Source organism: Onychostoma macrolepis, chromosome 05, assembly GCF_012432095.1.
Source record: "Onychostoma macrolepis isolate SWU-2019 chromosome 05, ASM1243209v1, whole genome shotgun sequence".
Classification (NCBI taxonomy): Eukaryota; Metazoa; Chordata; class Actinopteri; order Cypriniformes; family Cyprinidae; genus Onychostoma; species Onychostoma macrolepis.
Window position 1 is genome coordinate 33,248,367 of NC_081159.1, and position 21,979 is coordinate 33,270,345.

Here is a 21,979-nt window from a genome sequence, read left to right on the forward strand (position 1 = left end):
CCAAACGAGCCGTTCCTTGTAGTTCTTGAAAAGGGATTTTTTTTAAAAACGACATATCTCCCTTTGGAGTGGACTTTGAGATTTGTAACTCTGTAGATCGTTTTATGCCCAAACATGCACACTACACACTGACTAAAATTAAAAAAGTGAAAAAGCATAATAGGACCCCTTTAAGTTAAGATTTTTACATCAAAATTAAATCTACAGAAAAATACAATGAATTATAAAGCTGTGGAGAACAGTGCACTATTGCAGACTTATATACTGAGGTTTTAATGAATTATTTTAATATAGTCAGGCATGAACTAAAGTGGGCCGGTCATCGGAAAATGAGTCCCACTCCGGCCCTGGTTGGGGTCCTCCCTCCCTCCCTTCCTCGCTCCAGCTCCACCTTGGTCCTCTGTTGCTCCGACTCCACCGCACCTTCCGGATTTCTGCCTTTGCCTTGGTCGCCAAAGCCATCTGCTCCGCCTTGGCCTTCTGGATCCTCCCCGTTTCCCTAGCTCTGCGGCTCTCCGTCTCCTCCCTGGGCTTCTTTCCCACCTGCTCCGCCTCTGTCAGTCAGCCCCCTGGTGTTGTCAGCCTTTTCTCCACCATGGCTCCTCCCTCCATCGGCTCCACCGTGGGTTGTCTTCCTGGGTGGGCTCTGGAGCATCTCCCATCTCCTCCTGCTCCAGGCTCTTCCTTGGTTCCTTCCTCCATCTGTTCCACCCTGGCTCCTCCCTCTGTCTCCTGACCCTTTTCTTCTCTGTGGCACGAGGTCACGCCTTCCGGGAGGGGGCGATCTGTCATATCATCACCCTGTTTTGACTTTGTTTGCCTGTCTTGTTTTTTGTCCTAGTTTCTGTCTCCCCTTTGATTACTTTAGTTCACCTGTGTCTTGTCAGTTGTCCTCATTTGTCTGTGTACTTAAGTTCCTGTCTGTTCAGTGTGTGTTTGTCGGGTCTTAAACATCCACACCTTGTGTGCCTCTAACCTGCCTTGTCTGGATTATACCTGCGTGGATTATTAAAGCCTTCTCGTTATCCGAATCTTCGTCTTCGACATCTTCATTTTTAAGTCCCTGTATGGTTCAGTTCCAGAGGTATTGAAATCTCAGTATGGCATCAGGAGTAGGCTACATTGTACATAGTTTCAGTGGTCAAATATGGGTCACTTTGCAAAAAGATGGTACTTATTTTCTTTTAAAGAGGAATGTCTGAAGAACAAATAATGTTTAAACTAGAAATGTATCTTGTTTCCTTCTATCAAAACAACTACATTGAATATACCTGTCTGAGTGCCATAAATATTATTTTTCCAAAGTTTGTGTGCCAGTAACTTAAGAGGTTTTAAAGATATCTTTTGGAAAAGCACTCTCAAGCAATACAAAGTTTCAAACATTGTCTAAAATTTTACAAGCTGTTCTGACTTGTAGGGTAAGATGAGGTCAGATGCCTTCGGGGGATAATTTACTATGATTTCACAGTGTTGCTCTGTGTTACCTGTGTATGAGCATCTTTTGCCTTTGAATACATTTGCAGTTTGTGCAATGACTAAGCCACCAAATGTTTTTATTTATTTCCCTTAATACCACACTGGCTGATGCATCATCAACCTGCACATGAAAAACTTTTAGCTAAATGTTACAATTTCAAAGTAAATGTATATTGTTCTATAGGGGACATCCTCGGTACTACTTGAAACATTGTATTTTAAGATATAGCCTAGTGAAAGCATAGATGAATATTTTTAAATATTTAGCAGGATGCAGTAATGTCATCAGACTTAAGCTCACGGAAGTTTGTCAGGGATTCGGCTGTTTGTGCCTCTATGATACCACGAGGCGCCGCTCAATCACCGATCGCAGGCTCTTGGAGGAGATGTAGACACATAAGAAAGAGTGGAGGTAGGAGGGTGCTGAGCACGTGGCTGTTTAACAAGGGCAATGATGCAGGACGTAATTTTTAAGGGGCACCAGTGCCAGTTCTGGTAAAAAAAAGTAAAAAAATAAAATTAAATAAAATATTGTGCATTTTCCGAGTTCAATAGTTTAATACTTGAACTTAAGTACAAATTATGGACATAAGGACTTCATACTAGGTAGTTCTCTTTCGAAATAGGCTACAATTCATTGTTCATAAATAGCCTATTTCGTTAGGTCCTACTTTTAATGAACCCTCTATGGCGGTCGAGAAACGAGGCATCGAAAAGGGCTCAATTTCCAACGTGTGTTATCCCACATGAAGCGTATCACAAAAAACAAAACAAAAAAAACAACACATAGAGCGATATATAAAATCAAATCTCAACTGTTTGATCGTTTATGTCGTTGCCAAATGTAAACTGACAGGTCGCCTTCTTCTAAACTTCTAAATGGGTGTTATGTAATATTAACAAAACATTATCATTGTGTATGTCTGAAACCTTGAAGCAGTGTGTATATCGTAAAAAGCGCTACACAAATAAACGTGTAGCCTAAATGAAAAATGTATAGGAAAAACTTATCCAGCTTATTAAGGGAAAATGAGTGCATGATGTTTAGCCCTTTGAAGAGGTTTAGTCTAAGAAAATGTGCGTGTAAATGAGCATTCTTCTTTTAAAAGATAAAATTCCCCATTATTGCTAATGAAAAAAAAAAAAAAAAAAAATTGACAATCAATGTCTTAAAAATGTAAAGGTACAGAGCTGTACCTGTTTTGAAACATAAGATAATTTGCTAAATGTTTAGATATATGTTTGGCTAACTTAGGTCATTGGAATAAAAATAATTAAACTCTTTAAAATTATGCATGCAGTGCCTGGCCTCATGAATTAAGAAAAACATTTCTGAATGGGTGGATAATACAACTCTTAGCTTTGCTGCCTGTTTCCTCCTATTATATAGGCTACTTTATTATTATTATTATTATTATTATTATTAAATAGCCTAATTCGCTCTCTTCGTTGCTCTCTTTAAGACATGACATTTGCTAACAAATCGCACCACCTCAGCTTAACTGCACAAAAATTATCTTAGGAAATTACCAGGAAATTTGACAGCCTCTTTGGGTAGCCTATTTACGTGCTTGGAAGACATAAACATACAAAACATTAATATATTGGTACATTATTATACTCCACAACAGAGACACTTTCAAATGTTATTTTAATTGATCTCACTAAGATTTGCTTGTGCTCCATTCCCCTTTTAGTAGGACAGAGGCATGGGCTGAACGTTTCTCGTTTATTTGTCAAAAAATGACGCCACATCACGATGACCTATCAGTTATTGTACTTATTATTCTTAAAACAAGTTTCAGTTAAATAATACATGTAATAGACCCAGCTACACGGAGCTCTACAAATGGTGTTCTTGCATGTATATAACTTTCAACACCTGCTGGCAAAACATTATAATGTATCTGAATATAGAAACAGGTATATATATAAATTGATATACCAACTTTATAATGATAAAGTAATAAGCAGCTAATAATAAATTATTATAAGGTGGAAAATTGTTCAAGTCACGTCTTTTAAAGCTTGGAAGCAAATATAGATCGCCTAAAATGCTCTCTTCGTAGGCTAGTGTGCTTTAATGTAGGCCAAGTAAAATGAACGGAGTTTGAGAAATATTGACAATTGTATGGTGAACTGATGCGCGTAAAACAGTTCGTCTGCTTCCAGTTGCTTTTCCTTTGCTTGCCCCACGAGGTAGGTTTGGGGTGCGTTTATGGATGGAGCCTCAGCAAATCGTAATCGTAGGCTACAATTTTATACAAATCAGAATGTGTACGAAATTGCACACTCGTAAAATAGCTAGGCCTACGTTTTCTAGTGAGATCAGGTTAATCACATTAACGGGTAAAACATCAGCTCTCCGGTGCGGCGCCAGCTTTTCGAAAAATCAAAGTTAAGAAATATTTATTATCGATTACGAAACTTTTTTTTTTTTCTTCATATGAAATAGGCTTCAAATGTAGTAGTGGTGTGGCTAGTGAAATAGTGAGTACGTTGCAGAGTGTGCATGGATTCCGCAACAGGTCACATAATAGGGTGAACAGCTGACTCCGAGGCGTGCTGGCAGATGGTTGGTAAGCCGGGTGGTGGTGGTGTGTGTTTGGTGGGGGACTCACATTCATTGTTTAGTTATTTGAGCCCCACGCACAGACAATAACCCCATCCAGTAGCAAGAAAAGATGGAAAAGCTTCTTCTTACAGAGAGGAAATGGTCTAAAAAAGTTCAGAAAAATCTCATTGTTTTGGCCGTCTGCTGCTTTCTACCCGCAGATGTCAGCCGTTCAGACTCATTTAATATTCGTTTTTCTTTGTAATACATGCATTTACTTACATTTTTATTCAAATAAATAATCCAAATAATTCAGAAGAATTCCTAACCCCAGCAAATAAAAGAAATAATAGCCTAATTGTTTTAAAACCCTACAGCTATTTATAAGATTACAGCCTATATGTAATTGTTGTAAATCCATTACAACAATTACATTTTTTACTCTAATTTATAATTTCGTTTTCACAGATGTGTCCTGTTAGTAATTTGGCAAGTGATGTGCTTTAAATAGGCTAGTCCAACGAACAGACATTTAATGAAAATTAAACTGAAATAGCCTACGTCAAATAAATAAATAAATAAATAAAATAAACCTTATTCATTTGCTAAGCGATGTCATTTGAATATTCCAACAAACAGTCAGGTTACTGCAAGAACGTCAAAAAGGGGGACTTTTCATTATTCCAAATACGGATTCGCCCCTCCTCTTTTTCTAGCTCTGGCAGATAGTATGGGTCCCAGTAGACTCTCTCAGCATCATCACGTTCTCATGGTTTTAAACGGGTACAATAAGCATCCTCGGCAGTTACAGGGTAATCGGCAGAGCACATAGCATCTTCAGAGCACCTTGTGGATGTTTTAATTCCTATCCGGAGTGGCTTTATTTGTAGCAGTATATCTGCAGACTTTGTGAAAGTGAATGTTGCTCCCGTAGAACAGGTGAGCGAGCGGACTACGCATATACAGTTTGAATGGGTCTCGAAGAAGGGCAAATCTACGCCAAGAAAGCAAGTTTCCAAAAAATTTACAAAGAGAAGCACGGAGTATTTCGGACTATTTCAGAGAATCCCGGTAATCTAAAAATTGGGAAAATCATTAAAACTACTGAGTGATACGCAGAATTTCCAGAATATTTCGACTTTGTTATAGGCTAGTGCTTTTGCACAAGAAGTTGCGTTGTCAGTCCAATTTTGTTTTAAATGTTTGGGAGTCAAGATCACCCGACAAGAAACATCAGTGGGTTGAAAGTGGGAACTTTTGAAGAAGAAATGGATCCTGTTCGTTCTTGGGTGCGGAATGTCGGCGTTATTGATGCAAACATAGCGGCACAGAGGTAGGCTGTTCTGCACTGATGTAGGCTATAGCCTACGCTACACTAAATTATTTTAATTAGTTGAAGTCTTTACATGTAAAAACACCACCTAAAGACTGAAAATATGTTTTTTTTTTAAATAAATTGTCCAGTCGAACACAACAGAAATGTTAAAGTAGCCTATTTATTTACCATCCAAAAGATCATAACGTAAATTAGAATTGAAATAAGTATCAAAATATTTATCTACCAAATGTAAATTGCGCGTTTATTGTTATTTAAAAAAAAAATACTTATAAGCATTAATACTTCTATTCGTAGAAGAAGTAGTACTTGTGGTAACTTTAAGAGTGTGTTTTATTTTCTATAACATTGCAAAAATATTTAGCAACAGGTCAGGCTCTTCTGTGGCGGTGAACGTAAAATGACACCGGAGATTAGTAGCTTCGGAGCTCAGCCTTCAGTGTTCTTGTCAATAGCTTGAGGTGACAGAGTCACGAGCCGAGTGAAAGAGGCAAACAAGACAATACAAAGAAACCCGTTTTGTGTCATGATGATATTACTTAAAACGCTTGAGCACGTCACTTGAACGGCGATTGTTTGCGTCGTTCTTCTTTCCTTTTCATTTCTTGCTCACTTGAAGTGTAGCATGATTTTCTTTAGGCTATGTGTTATCCAGTATCAAAGGACTTATATAGCCAAGCGAACAGTCTTATTGAGGGGAGTTCAAAATCAAAAAAATTAAAGGTGGACTGTAGTGGTGATAATAACACTACAAATAATCGTTATACGTTTTAATATTAATGAAAACACACAAATCTACTATCTATCAGTTGTTCCTTTTCATTATTATTATTATTCTATAAATGAATCGATTTTAATGGCTCAGAGCTGCATTTCCCCAAAATATACCACCGGTGCCTTTGGAAAACGCAGCCATAGACAGCTGTTAGTTGTTGCATATGAATCTATAGGAGTAATTTCTTAATTAGCTGTCAATTTGTTAGGAATTTTTGAGAATTGGCATGAGTCATCAAATGTTATAGGCTATTATTGGAACAATTACAACAAATCGAGGTGGTTCAAAAATTGCACATTGTGCTTTCTAAAAGTGTGTCCTTATATTGCTGCAAACACAAACCTTTGGTCAGATTTTTTTCTTCTTCAAAGATTTAGCCTTTAATATTTAAAAAATGTGAGAACTTGTAATCGAAACTAATTAAATACAAAAAAGACAATTGCTAAATTATAGGCTATTTCTAATATTTGTATCATGAAATGTGCTCAAAATAAACTTTTTAGGCTTAAATAGTTATTGTCTTCAGCAAGACAAAGTTTTAAAGATTCAGACGCAAGCAAACATTTTTATTAAATCAGTGGAAATATGGCTCCAAATTGACATGTTTTTCATTTTTATCTTGTCAGAGACATGCATTAAGAATTGTATTTAATTTATGTTGAATTTAGTGGATGGTATTATATCATTGTCAGTTATGAATTGTGAGAAATATGAATAAATAAATCATCTGTTTTTATTCTGCAAAACCCTACATCCATAGTGGATTGGCCTTATCCCGTGCTCACTTTGAAAAGCAGCCTCCCTCCAATCTCAGAAAGTCCAACTTCTTCCATTTTGTTCTGGCACTCTATGACCGCAGTGGACAGCCTGTGGAAGTGGAGAGGACAGCGTTTGTTGACTTTGTGGAGCAGGATAAGGTATATTCTATAAAATGATTGACATGATTAAACATTGTTGGATTTCTGATTATGTTTCCTACAGTTTAACATAGATTTAAAGCTTGAGCTTGGTGAGAGAAAACAAAACTTTATGAAACTCACAGAACATAAGGAATATTTGAAATGCAGGAAAATTAGAGAAGCCATTCTTGCGCTCTGACACATCTTTTACAGTCTTGTCTATGTATGCCCATTTTTCCTTATTTTTCATCCCTCCTCTGCGCTGGCCTAACCTAATGCAGGTTCTCAAACTCTAAAAAAGTACATATTACAATTTTTTTATTCACTTTAATACTATTTTCACAAAATGTTTGCAATTTCTTAAGTGTGTTATCAAAATTAAAAAATGACACTTACAGTAATTTGGCAGTCTAAACAGTAAGGCCTCAGTTTACAGTATCACGTCACATACTGTAATATAAAATGCATGTAGTTGCATTTTACATTACAGTACAGTTACCTGCATCCCCGATGGTTAAAGTGAATGAGAAGAGATGCAAATGAAATGTCTGCCAGTAATACCACTTGCTTCTGAGTGGTAAATGCACCAAAGTCATTATAGTATAGTTGTGATTTGTAGACATTACTCAATCATGAACTCCTGTATGCTTGATTAAATGTTAACTTTGCGTAATCAAAATTCTTTGTTCTTTCCATGTTTGTCCTTGCTGTTCTTCTAAGGAGCAGACGGGGGAAAAGACCAATAATGGAACTCACTACAAGCTGCAGCTCCTCTATAGTAATGGTATGCTCAACATTTCTCATCACATGTATACCTTCTTGTCCACATAGATAATCATTCTGTCTTTTGGGACATATAGCATTCAACATTTAGTTTTTGCAGAGCAAAAAGCAGTAATTGTGTGATCATATTATGTGTTAAATGGACATTTAAAATTCTTTTTTTTTTTTTTTTCTTATCAAAGAAAGAACCTATTCTACTCGTTCGTCCTATTTCATCCAATGGCAATGTGGTTCCAAAGTCGTTTCTGTATCAAAACCTGTACGGCATCACCAAGGTTTGTTTGTTGTTTTTGTTCACAGGTGTTCGCACAGAACAAGACCTTTATGCACGTCTTATTGATTCTGTCACTAAACAGGTAAAGCATCATCTTCTTTTTCTGAGGTAAAATCCTTTTAAATGTAAGAAACACTTTCTTAGTTTTGCTCTATAATGTGTTTATGACCTCTTTTTAACTGTTTTTCATGGTTCAGCCTATATCATATGAGGGACAGAACAAGAATCCAGAAATGTGCCGTGTTCTTCTAACTCATGAGGTCATGTGCAGGTGAGACCCCCTAGCATTTGAGCTTTTTTGAACTTGCAGCATATTCAGTTTTCTCTACAACGACCCATACTTTGCATCAGTCTACCTACATTCTTAATAATGAAGGTTCATTATTGGCATTAATAGTTCTATGAAGAACCATGAAGAACATCCTTGGAACCAATGTGCAAAAGGTTCTTTATAGTGGGTAAAGGTTGTTCAGATTATTAAAGTGTTTATCATACTGAGAAAAAAAAAAAAAAAAAAGGCTTTTAGAAACTGTTCACTGAAAGGTTCTTGCTCTTCTATAGCATAAGTAATGCTAACATGATTTGCTATCATAGGACAAGGCCACAACCTCTCATAATTAAGGGAAGGTACACAAATATTGGAAATGTACAGATGTACATTACTCTACAAAATATTGAGTTGCATTGATTTATGACTGACTTCAGACCCTGCAGAAGACATTTGCTCAAAACATCCCCATATGAATCCACTAGAATGTAGTAATAATACATGCTATCTTGTCTTGGGTAACATGTTAATAATAGCAGTAGGGGCTTCTGTGTTTGAATCCCTAGAAGTTTACATAAAAGAAATACATCTTCAGGAAATTTGCTGTATGTTCAACCAACCAAAATTGAGTCAGTTTCACTCTAAAGACACAGTCATGTTAGAGAAATTAGGGAAGTCACTTTTAAACCAAGCAGCTTTCTGTTGGTCAAATTCGTGTGACCAACCACAAACAAAATCTGCATGGGGGAATCTTTTGATTTTACTCAAAATTACCAGTTGTGGTTACCTTTTGAAATGATTGAATTTTTAGACTAAAAATTTTCCCAGCAACGATAAAAGCGAACTGCAAGCCTACAGTGGTGTTTACAGACGATGCTAAATGATAATCATGGACAAAATGATTGATAATACACATTATCTATACAGAATAAGCACAAGTTAATGTCTATAAAGAGTACATGGTAGCTGGGCTAAGAGAAAGAGGAACAGCAAGTGTCACAGGAGACAGAAGAGACGGGGGTGTGCAGTGACCTCAGGCTTGAGGACAGCATTAGGGAGGGCAGAGGGGGAGTCAGAATTGGCTCTGCCCCCATTGTGTAGCCAGCAGATGCCCGAGTGGGCGCTCACAGCTGGTTAATAACAGAGCTGATGGGGAAGGGGGTGCAGAGGGCAGGCGACACAGCTGGGGAGTGACTCTGTGTGACGGGGGGGCTGTGGGGTGGGGGAAAGGAGAAAGCATATAGGCAGATGGCCAGGGGTGGGGGGCACTTTTGTTATGCTGGTGGCGTGGTGCATGAGGTGGTGGGGGGGGGGTGCGTAGGAGGGGGACGTGCCCGTGAACAGACAGGAGGTCCACTGATGGTGTGTGTGTGTTTGTGTGTATGGGTTGTCTGCTCTGTGCAGGGTCGTGTTTGTGTGTGTGTGTGCTTTAGAAGTGGCGATTGAGCTTGATCATTCACAATCAATGTGACAGATTGCTTGACTGTCTTAATTGCAGTGGTCTTATGGAGCAAGTTTTAATCATTCATTATCTTCTCTTTTTCATACAAAGTCGCTGCTGTGAGAAAAAAAGCTGCGGCAATCGTAATGAGACACCATCTGACCCTGTCATCATTGACAGGTAAGTCCGGTTACAAACCTTTTCTTTTTGACTCAAAGAGGAACATGTTTGAATGATTTATATGTGCACACAGTCCACAGTCTATTTTGCTTCTATATTTCGTGTGATTAAAGGGAAGAAAAACCTGAGATATAATCATTTTGAGGGAACTCAGTGGAGTTGTGATTTTGTTCAAAAATTCTCAATAAAGTCTGATATTAGAAAAATAATGGCACATGGTTTAGCACTATAAGACTAGCATACTAAAACTAGGCCCAATAAAGTCTCTTTGGGACAAAACCATATCAGGAATATTTCACTTTTAGATAGTGATTTGGGTTTTGAGAATGAACAAAATCTGTCCTTCTTTATTCTTATCCTCCTTGCTTAGAAAGCGTCAGTTTCTTGCTTATTTTCTCCTTTTCCTATACATAAAACAACTCTTACTGTAAATGCCCCATGTAAACTCTCTTGTGTGTACCGAATCACTCTTTCTCCCACAACCTGGTTACCACAAGCTATCTTTCAAAGATATGGAAAATATAGTTTCCTTTATTTTCAGATCTTGCTTGATATCCTGTTCAAGCTAACATTGTTTATAAAGCGTCTCTGAGGATCTGCGCTGTCTTTCTCAAGTCAAGAATGGAAAAAATGGACTGTTGTCTTAGATTTTCCCAGAATTCCTTAGCACCACAGCTGTTTTTATAGTTTTCTCTCTGGTTCATCTCTCTCTCTCTCTCTCTCTCTGTCCTGTCTGTTCTTTCTATTTTTTTTTTTTTTTTGTAATTCTCCAAACATGGCCAGATTTACCCAGAGTTTCAATAAATAAAAAAAGCGGTTTTAGACAGCTATGTTCGGTATTGACAGATGCTTCTTTTTTTCCCTCTCCCTGTAGCTTATGTATTGCATCATTAGTGCATTATGATACTGTACTTCTCAGTTTTGGCAGCAGTAAACAAACGTATTGTGCACCATTTTTAAAAAATGAATATTGTGGAATATGGACTAATGAAAATAGCTTACATTGGTAGAGTCATACTGTTGATGGATTGGCACCACATCTTTTTCTCTTGGCTGCAAAATAATATTTATTGAGCGATGTTTATATTTAATATCTTAGATTCCAGAAAATAGTGCTTTCAGTGCTAAATTCAATTTTTTTTATCCTTCACTCTCTCATTTTCTTTTCTTTTTTTTTTTTTGCCACCTACAACCTTTTTCGCCTAATATTGATATAATTAATCAGCCTCATCAGGATACCTCCCCAATGCAAGTGGGAATTGTGATCCCAAAGCACCTACACCCCCCTCCTTTTTTAATCTGTGTCCGTTTTGTTTGGACCTGCTGCTCTGTCTGTCTGTCTCTCCACCCCCTTTCTGCCTCCACAACTAATCCAGTTATTAGCAGAAGGGGAGAGAATGGCTCTCAGCTGATCCTGAAGGAGGCTTTTGTCACATTAAGCCCCACATCTCCCTTTGGTTCTTCTTGCTGCCAGAGTTTACAGCCTAGCTTTGTATCATTACCTGTCCATATGTTATATTACATACTAATTTTGGCACATTTGGAACCTTCATTTATGCTATTTGGTTTGTAATTATGTCTTATCATGTGCTTGTGCCTATGCTAGAATTAAATTGATTTAAAGACCAACTTAGTCAATCCAACAGTCCATGACTGATCAATACCACCAGTGTGCTTTGGCCGCATACTTTGATCCTGTAGATGAAAGCTGCTATTTTTAAAATGTCTCATGCAAATTGGCAATAAGGATGATACTGAACATTTTGGTTGGTATGTTGGTATACTGACTAAATCAATCAGGAACCAAACCATCACAATCATTTGTAAAAAAAAAATAAAAAAAATATATTGTAAAAGAAAGTAGAAGAAAGTAGTCATTCAGTTAAGTAAGTGTGAGTAAAAATGTCAATTTATTTTCAGTTGTTTTAATGTTAAGAAAACATGCCTAAATTGGATTAGGAAAAGTTTGTCAAAGTAGAAGCACTAATTAGAAAGATAATAAATGTTTCTGAAAGCTCCGGTATATCCAGCCTTTGTGGTAAATGTACAGCTGTATGGCTAACAGCTTGAGGTTTAGCAAGTCAGTACCACACAGGTTCAATAAATGGATGTGTATGACCAGTGGGGGTTGAAACAGAGCTGTTGAAAAGAAAGAGAGGGTTGAAAGGGGATCAATCCCATGGTGGGTTTTGTGGAAACAAACTTAAATAATCAATATGGTATAATCTTGTCAATAGAATAATTAAGGCTGATGGATTGGTATGCTTATTTGTCTGCTTGTTTTCTTTTGTCATAACTGTTTCCAAAAGTTGTTCTGATGATTGCTGAAAAGAAGTAATAAAAGCTAATAATTTAGTAATCTGCAATATCTCCACAGAATTTGGATGTAGTTATAAATACCAGTCTTCTATATTAATGCTGACTACTAATGTGTATACTGTACTAACATTACCTTTGAATGAATGAAATCCCGATTTCACAGTTTATCAATTTAAAAAAATTAAAAGCCAGATAGTAACAATAATAAAAACAAAAACCACTAAATTTAAGAGCCACAGTAGCGGTAAAAGGATGTTGACTTGAAAACAACCATTAACACATTTGGGGCTGTTGTTTCAAAGACTGGTCTGACATAACATTTCATTCGCATGCCTAGTTCTCTCTGCAATGAATACTCTGATTTGGGGGGAAAAAAATTCACAGTAATAGGAATGGTACCATCTGTTCCCTCTTGCTTTGCTAATCAAACCCAGGGGAGTGCAAAACTACAGGATCAATAGAAAGACAATTAACTGATCCTGAAGAGAAATTTTAGTTCGGCAGCAGAACCAACACCCAACAAATGGTAGCTACTATAGAACAAGTCAAGGGGATGGCAGAATAAAAAATAGCTTTGACACTTGAAATTCACATTACATAAGTCTTTGCTTGACACTTGAAATTTAGCACTGGTTGCATCCATTTCTCTGGATGGTATTTTAAGATTTAACATTTCTAAACTTTGGTTGCATTCCATCTGCTTTAATTCAATAGATTGGGCATGATTTGGAAAAGTGATTTCTGTCACTGCTGTGAGGAACAGTGCTGTCTATGGTGTTAAAATATAATGTCCGTGGCTAATCCATAGCAAATGTGTACACATGCAGACAGGAGTGAGGGGGGAGCGAGAGGGAGGAACTGTGTTGAAGGAGAATGGAAGGAAGAAAATAGTAGGGAGACTGACAGGGCTCACAGCAGGCCTGCTGGGAAGCTGTCAATGGTCCTATCAACCCCGACCTGAGTCCGGACAGAGTCATCACACACACACACACACACACACACACAGACATATGCACACACATGAGACTACATTGTCTGATCTCTGACAAATGCACGTCAATGATGTAAAATAATTCAGGGCATCTGTCCTGATGAATATATCCCAAAACCTGCAGTATACTCAAAAAAAACAAACAAACAAACAAAAAAAAACAGGAATGTATTTCTGCAGAGAAAGTGGGATGTTGAGGCATACAGAATTAGCTTGGAGGATAAGATCTTCTGGATCTCCTCCAGATTGCTGGCAAGCAGACACACACACAAACAAACAGAGGGGCCAGGCTAGCACCAGGGGGCATCATTAACTCATTAGTGAAATTTAAGACAGTCAAGCACTGGTGCCTTCACACACACACACACACACACACACACACACACACACACAGGCTGACATATATATCCCACCCATGACAGCATATGACGCAGAGAGTTAATTTTATCACACAGGCATTTATAGTTGAAATATTTCAAGATGACTGGATGGCAAGGCTGCTAATTAAGCATTTTCTCTAATATCTGTGTGATAAAATATAGTGCATTACAAAAGTATTCAAACCCATTGCGTTTTTATGGCACTTAAAGTGTCTTTTTTTTTCTTTTTTGAAGGCTGCATGCTTCTTTTTTGTTCTCTAAACTCACATCAAGCTGTTCTGTTTGAGACGTTCAGTAAAGTGAGTGCTGGCATCTTCCATTCAATCCCCCCCCCCCCACACACACAAATACACACAAACAGACTCCCAATTTGGAAACAGATGTTGTTTGTCAGATCCTATCATTACTGGCTAATTAAGCAGACATCTTTTCCTTCTTTTCTCCTATCTGCCACTCTTGTATTCATGCAGATTGCCCTGCCTTTGTTTCCCCACAAAGATGAAGGCTTGTGCAGAAATGTAATTTTTAATTTTCTGCATTAGATAAATAAATCAGCGCTTACACAGACATACTCGGCCTGTCAACAAATATTTTTAGGACCATACTGGAAATTCAGGAATTTATTTATTTGTTTGTTTCATTGTTTGTAAGGGTAAAGCTCTGAAAGTATCATCTGTTTCAGTCAGTGTGTGTGTATATACATGTATGTATGTATGTTTGTATGTATGTATAAGTGTGTGTGTGTGTGTGTGTATATATATCATTTGTGAATCAAATTCAGTGATCAGCTTTTTTTTTTTTTTTTTGAGTATCTTTCTTCATGTGTTTTTGTATTCACTGCCATTTCTTTGCCCCACTGATGGTCATAAAATATGGAAGATGAGCCAAATAGTCATGTGACTGCTTTATAATATAGGGAGGAGAATCAGAAATGAAAATGCTTAAGGAAAGCTCTAGTTAACTAGTATTTCTTGAGGCACTTTTTATAGTGCTGAGTGAGTCATAGGTGGTCAGTGAAACAGTTTTCACAGCTTAGGACCATAATGACTAAAAAGCAAAGAACACTTATGTTGTTAAATTAATATAAAATAGTTAAGATTCTGTGCAGTTTCTAAGTCACTAAGCAAATGAGCATATTTGTGACGTGAGCATGTAAACTCTTTTGTATAAAAGTTCAGATTTCCTTGCATCAAATGAAACATAAAACTGTGAAAACATGCATTATCAGGATTTGCACACCTTGCGGAGTCCATGCCAACTCAGGTGCACGATAACGAATATGAAATTGAAATTATTAAATTTGAAATAATGCAAAATAGAAGCTCTCACAAGTTCTGACAGAATTTTTAAAGCAGATGATGAAAACATAATCTTTTTCAGAAAAAGCAAGAGTCCAGAGACAACGTATTGGTTGGTTGCTTTTATTTTTCTTAGTTGTGGAAGCATGTGTGAAAGGTCCTGGTGTGGTATGTGGTGATGGAGGTATTGATTTTTAGAGACTCTATGTGTGCCCTGTTAGTGGGGTCAGAGGTTGGGAACGTGCCCTGTTAACCCCTCGACCAGTCTGGCCCCAAAGTCTGCCAAGGGATTCTGGGAGCCCAGAGTATTTATGACCAGCCCTAGCTAACCTCTGCTACCCAAAACCCCTCAGAGGCTCCCCCACAATCCTCACCTACAACACACAATTCAACACCAGATTTTACCCCCCATTTTGTTGTTTGATTGTTTTTTTAGATACAGAAAGGGAATGTGTGTATATACAAAATGTCAAAATCAGTACATGATGGCTGTAAGTAGTTCTGATACTTCATCATGGTTTGTGTCTTCATGGTTACATTCTAAATGTTGCTTTAGGTTGAATATAATGTTGTTGTGATATAAATCTGAATTTTTGTGCAGACGAGTGGCTTTTCTCACACACATGTGGAATACAGTAGTTGATGTATTGCTGCTCAAACTTTTCAGCATGTCAGTGTTTGATGCTGCACATCTGGTTTCCTAATTTTCCTTCCCCCTCTCCCTCTATGTCATGACACTGTTTTGTTTTTCTAAGACAGAATGGGAGGGAGGTAAGATGGACGGGGAAAATACTGATGAGTGATGGTTCTGAATATCAACAGTCTCTTTCTCAGCCTTTCTGTGGTCAACAATCTGTCCATTAATGGATATTACTTGCTATTCAAGTGTTAAATATATCGGATATACTCAGTTTTCTTCTAAAGTGTGACCAACTTCTAGCCGTCGAGATAACATTTCTTAGAGTTAATCCACAAAGAAATGGCAAAATGATTCATGAATCAAAATGATCTAAATGTAATGATTGGAAATATCTACTCATTCTTTAATATGTATTACTTTTTTCTATATAATTACAGTAATAGTAACTGGCATGAAAACTATGCCATATTTTATTTGGGTTGTTTGGAATCATTGAGTTTTTTATACATATATGTTTTTGAAAGACATCTCTTATGCTCACCAAGCCGACATTTATTTTATATTTAAAAAAAACAACAATATATATATATATATATATAGTAAAATATTATTACAATTTAATAGGACTGCTTTCTATTTTATTATATTTTACAATATAATTTGTCTGTAAAGGCAAAGCTGAATTTACTCCAGTCTTCAGTGTCACATGATCTTTCAGAAATCATTCTTATTATTATTATGAATATTATCATGAATAAAAAAGAAATTAATACCATTATTTAGCAAGGATGCATTTAAATTGATCAAAAGTGGCAGTAGAGATCTTTACAAAAGTTACCTGAAATTTTTTTGTCCAGTTTGCCCAGAGTTTAGTGTATTGTAGTTTATTGTATTTCATTTTTGGTTATGTACTATATAGATACTCATAATCAAATGTTTGTTTGTGTGTTTATTTATAGAACACATTTACACAATCTATATATGTCAATGAATGAGTTTTCTTTTTTCTTAATAAAACTTTAAAAAACTTTTTATGAATATATCAAAATATATATGTAAACAATGTATATATAATCATCCCAGTTCTGAATAATTATCATTGGCCCGCTATGAAGACTTTACTCCAAGAAATCTAGATATCACAACAGTGCAAAACTTGCATTGTTGTTATTAAATTTTCCTTATGAAAAAACAGAGATAGAGGGTGTTGTGCTGAAGTTGCAAGGTTTTCCAGGAGTCCTAATTAATTATGCAAGATGGGTCTAATTATGATGCAGTGAATGGATACATGGCAGAAGGTGCAAGGCAGTGAGGCTTAGAGATTTGCATGCTAAGTGAGTGGGGGAGTGACTAATGCATGTTAATGTGTTCGTTTCGATGTGCTTTCATTTGCCTGCTTGCAGCTGTGCTCTATGATTTCATTAAGGGCTAAAAAGTTTATCATGTAGTTAAAGTGAAAAGAATGGTACGTGGAGCATGGGTCAGGCATGAAACAGCACATAAAACCATGACAAGTGTGTTGTAAGATGCGAGTAAGAGGGTTGCCAGACAGTGGTTCGGATGCAATGTTTATGGAGTAACTTCTCACAAACTGCTGAACTGATTTGCACAAAATTTTGCAAGCATGCCTGATCGATCTTAGATATTATTGAAACAATAAACAATTGCAACAACAACAACAATAAAAATAATAACAATAACATGTTTTTTTGTTGTTGTTGTGGCTCAGTTTATTCATCCTGATTTTGGGATGGACTGGTCCTGTGGTTTCTGTCTAGGAAATTATTTTAAAGTTAATTATGAAAACTATTATTCTTCTGTCAATTCTTCAAAACTAAAAATTAGTTTTGCTTTAGGACTTAGAATTTACTTTGGAGAGTTGACATGCTGTACAAAATATGTGTCATAGAAAACTAAACAAAAATGTCTTTAAAATAAAACATTGAAATGTAATAACATTACATTTCATACACTCTTAAAAATAAAGGTGCTTCACGATGCCATAGAAGAACCTTTTTTGTCTAAATGGTTCCATAAAGAACCTTTAACATCTGAAGAACCTTTCTGTTTCACAAAAGGTTCTTTGTGGCGAAAGAAGATTCTTCAGATTACAAAAAGGTAAAAAGAGATGGTTCTTTAAAGAACCTTTAACTGAACGGTTCTTTGTGGAACCAAAAATGGTATGGCATCGTTGTGAAGAACCTTTTAAGCACCTTTATTTTTAAGAGAGTAGGACCAACAATATCCAAAATTAGTGTTTGGTTTCTAAATGTCATTTGAATGTGTATGTGTCCTTGGCAGTCAGTAATTTAGCACACAAAACACATACCCATGTTTATAGTGTGTTTTCTTGCATAGTTTTTTTTTTTTTATTGGTGAGGGCATGTCACACAAGTTCATGCTGGCATTTGCATGTTTTGGTGACAGATCAGGTTCAAAGTATGTTCATAGTATATCCAAATATATAGGAAGTATTTTCTCCTCCCTTTTAAAAGTAGATACACCTATTGATTTTTGTTTGTTTGTTTGTTTGTGAAAACTAGAATCAGGCATTGTTGCTATGCAGTTCACTTCTGAGATTTGAAGTCTTTCCCTCTCCATCTACATTTACAGCCAGAAACCTTGGAGTTGCGATAGATGACATGCTGAAAACAACAACACTTTACCCTTTAAGACTTGCACACTATTTGTTTTCTAACTGCTTTTTAACTGCTTGCTTTCTTTAAGAAAGCCTCTAACACTATAGCTTTCCTTATTCTTTTCTATTTTATCTGTTTGTTTTCTTTATATTTAGTATATATTTAACAAAAAAAAAAAATGTATATATATATATATATATATATATATATATATCTGTGCTATGCTTAAGTCACTTTAGATAAAAATGTCTGCTAAATGACTAAATGTAAATGTAATACTCATCTTCTTGCTTTAATAAAACATATGTAGTTGACTTTTTTTTTTGTGTGTGTGTGTGTGTGTGTGTGTGTTTCCCACAGATTTTTCTTGAAGTTTTTCCTAAAGTGCAATCAAAATTGTCTGAAGACAGCAGGGAACCCCCGAGACATGAGGAGATTTCAGGTATTGATCATTTATTTGTAAATAAATGCTGTATGCAAAATGCAGAAATGTTATGTTGTCTCTAAGGCAGAACCCATTCACACAGACTTTAATCCCTTTTGCTGACTTTATTCTTTTCTTTACACTCAAAAAAAAAAAGAAGATCTTAATCAAAATCTTTATTTCCAGTAAAAAATATCCAAACATCTTTAAAACGAGTTATACACATTGCTAGTAAATTTACTTTAGACATTCCGATTTGTCAGAGAATGTACCTTTTTGTTTTAAAAAACAAGTTTAGAAAACAAGCAAGCAAATCCCCAAAAAAACATACTTATATTCAATATGCATTCTTTGAAAAATCTTAATAGTTTTAATATTGTATGCAATTTTGCTTCTCGGATACATTTATCTTGTTTAAATTTTTCCCACTGGAAAACAACACAAATATACTAAATAACATTAAGTATAGGTGCAGTGGTAGCTTTTCTAATCATTTCTTATAACATATACAGCAGTTCTTCTGGGGCCAATTTGAATAAAAAGAGAGTGTGATAGAGATTTATATAAAGCGTCTGAATACAAAATCTCATAAGAGACAGAGAGTGATCAGAGAAAAAGCAGAGAAGTATTAGAAGCAAGGATCATCAGGAAATCAGCCAAGGTGCTTCGGGAAGTTGTCAGGATTTGAGTGATGGCCTCCAGATGGGGAAGGTCAGGCTCTGTGACCCAGGAAGTGCTCACTGGGGACCCTCCTGTTTTACTTCCTCCCACTTGTCTTTCACTACTGGAGCCACTATCTGACATTTCATCCATCACTCTTCATTTCCCTGCTGTCCTTCCTTGTTCATTTTTGTGCATTTATTTCATTTTTTTAGTGTGACATTTCTTTTCTTATTTGCAGCATACTGCATTTTCTGCATCCCTCATATCTGTTCCTCTTATGTGTTTACATGCTGTTTTTTCATCTTTAGCTCTGCAATGTGAGCATTTATGTTCTCATTGTTTTTATATTAACTTTTGTTTCACTTTGAAACAACACCCAATTGAAACCACATTGGTATATGGTTTGAAACCCAATTATTATTTTCTTTAATGAGTGTAGATTTTTTTTATTTTTTTTTTAGGATGGACATATACTGGGATTTTAGCTGTCATATGAGCTCGTGAATTTTTTATTTTATTTATTTATTTTTACAATTGGGATAAATCATGTTATATTCATTGATGCTTATTTGGCCGAGACTTGCTTTGTGCAAGAAGAATGGCAAAACCGACCATATACCAATAATTTTAAACATGTTGAAAAAAAAATGGTATGATTGTCGGCCTCAAATTCATCCAGTGTATAGGCTCGACCCTATTTCTATATCATACACGGCCTAATGACTCAGTCTACACTAGGCTACAGAGATCTGTTGTCCTTAGATAAAGAAAAGAAACAGAGTAGGGATAAATCAGGTGGAAAGATGGGAAAAAATAGTGAGCGTGTAAATGAGAAAAAATGAAAAAGCCAGAGAAGGATGAGAACAAACAATTTCAATAATACTTGGGGGTATTCTATAATTATTACAATTTTATCTTCATCAATCTGATTTTATCTATATCAATCAAACTCTTTGGCTCCTATTCGTGTAATGCTCTTGATGGCAAATGATTCAAAAAGATCTATAAAAATTGCTAGGATATCATTGATCATATTTTGAGATAACAAATCATTTTTTTTAATGGCGTGACATCTAAAGGTTTTACTGTACTACACGAATCTCCTTTAAATTATTTGTGTTATTAATATGTCTTTCTTTGCATTCCAATAGGTGGTTTTGACGACTACAGTCAGTGTGGATGGTCCTGTACTAGCCATTTCTGATAATATGTTTGTGCACAATAACTCTAAACATGGACGTCGCTCTCGTAGAACGGATTCAAATGAGACAGTGGAGACTAGCATGGAATATGGTGAGATTCAGAAATGACATTAAAAAAGCTCAATTTAATTGAGTTTTGCAGTTATGTACAAGGAGAGGACGGTTTTAACCATGAAGTTGTAATGGCAGCTCTAAATGATCTGAAAGAGTAGTAGAACTTCAAGTAGAACTTACTGAGGGATGTTTCTTTGACCTTGAGTAATAATTTTTTTCATCTTTAATGTTTGCATCATTTTCATTTTTGTCATTTCTCTACTACAGCTACTCCCTGTATCAAAGCCATCAGCCCTAGTGAAGGTTGGACTACAGGTGGGGCTATGGTAATTGTGATTGGGGAAAACTTCTTTGACGGTCTGCAGGTGGTGTTCGGGAGCATGCTCGTGTGGAGTGAGGTATGCATTTGTAGACTATCGAAGCAAGCTTTAACTTGCAATAAGGAAAGCTTTTGTAATATTTTGAAAATTGCCTCAAGGATTGAGCACCAACATTCTGTAACAATTAACTTTAAGAGTTTTTTTTTTCTTTTTTTTGTCATTGTTCATGCAGTTAATTACTCCTCATGCTATCCGAGTTCAAACTCCTCCTCGACACATACCAGGGGTTGTAGAAGTTACGCTATCTTACAAATCTAAGCAGTTCTGTAAAGGAGCTCCAGGGCGCTTTATTTATACAGGTAAATACACACCCAGACATCCGCACCCATTCAGAATCACAAATTTAATGATAAAGTGTGTTATGTTAAAGGGGTCCTATTATGCTTGTTCACTTTTTGAATTGTAGTCAGTGTGTTGGGTGTATGTTTGTGCATAAAAAGTTCTACAAAGTTACAAATCTCAAAGTCCACTTAAAAAAATCCCTTTTCAAGAACTACAATGAATGGCTCGTTTGGACTACAGCGTTGTTTTCCAGTGTTTGTGATATCACAACACATACAGTATATATTAGAATATCAATAATTAGAATATTATTAAAATAAATCCCGCCTACGGAAATTCAAATGATTGGGGGGTGGGGAGGGGCGAGGTCGTGGTGCGGCTGTTTTTATATCACTGTATTTCTGAAGGAAACTGACTCTCTTCAGAAAATGTTGGATGTCATTTTCATTTCATCTTGCTCATAATGTCTGATAAAGCAGCATTTGTGAGCAGAGCGCTGATTTGTGTACAGCGTTACCGGGGAAACCTCGATTCCAACAGCGCCTCCTGCTGGCAGAGAATGAATTTGCATATGCCGCCACAAATAGTGTAAATCTTTGGGACTATGGCATAAATAAATTCAACTGTATAACAGTTTCACTGCAATTCATATAATGTCAGAATTAAAGAACAATAAACATAATACATATTACCATTGCCAGAGGCGTCATGCCCATTCAAA

General features: G+C 36.3%; 1 protein-coding gene across 2 annotated transcripts in view; it reads left to right on the top strand.

Annotated features, from left to right (window-relative positions):
* Positions 1 to 5,079: 5,079 nt before the first annotated feature.
* Positions 5,080 to 21,979, top strand: part of ebf2 (EBF transcription factor 2) — a 31,851-nt gene continuing 14,951 nt past the window's right edge. For both annotated transcript variants that reach the window (XR_009271344.1, XM_058775968.1), the window contains exons 1-10: positions 5,080 to 5,363; positions 6,902 to 7,058; positions 7,767 to 7,824; positions 8,124 to 8,179; positions 8,295 to 8,368; positions 9,918 to 9,986; positions 18,614 to 18,695; positions 20,492 to 20,633; positions 20,864 to 20,994; positions 21,149 to 21,275. Coding sequence is in view for 1 of the 2 variants with exons in the window: in XM_058775968.1 (XP_058631951.1) it covers positions 5,230 to 5,363; positions 6,902 to 7,058; positions 7,767 to 7,824; positions 8,124 to 8,179; positions 8,295 to 8,368; positions 9,918 to 9,986; positions 18,614 to 18,695; positions 20,492 to 20,633; positions 20,864 to 20,994; positions 21,149 to 21,275 (1,030 nt within the window). In the remaining variant the exon portion in view is untranslated. The remainder of the gene's footprint in view (positions 5,364 to 6,901; positions 7,059 to 7,766; positions 7,825 to 8,123; positions 8,180 to 8,294; positions 8,369 to 9,917; positions 9,987 to 18,613; positions 18,696 to 20,491; positions 20,634 to 20,863; positions 20,995 to 21,148; positions 21,276 to 21,979) is intronic.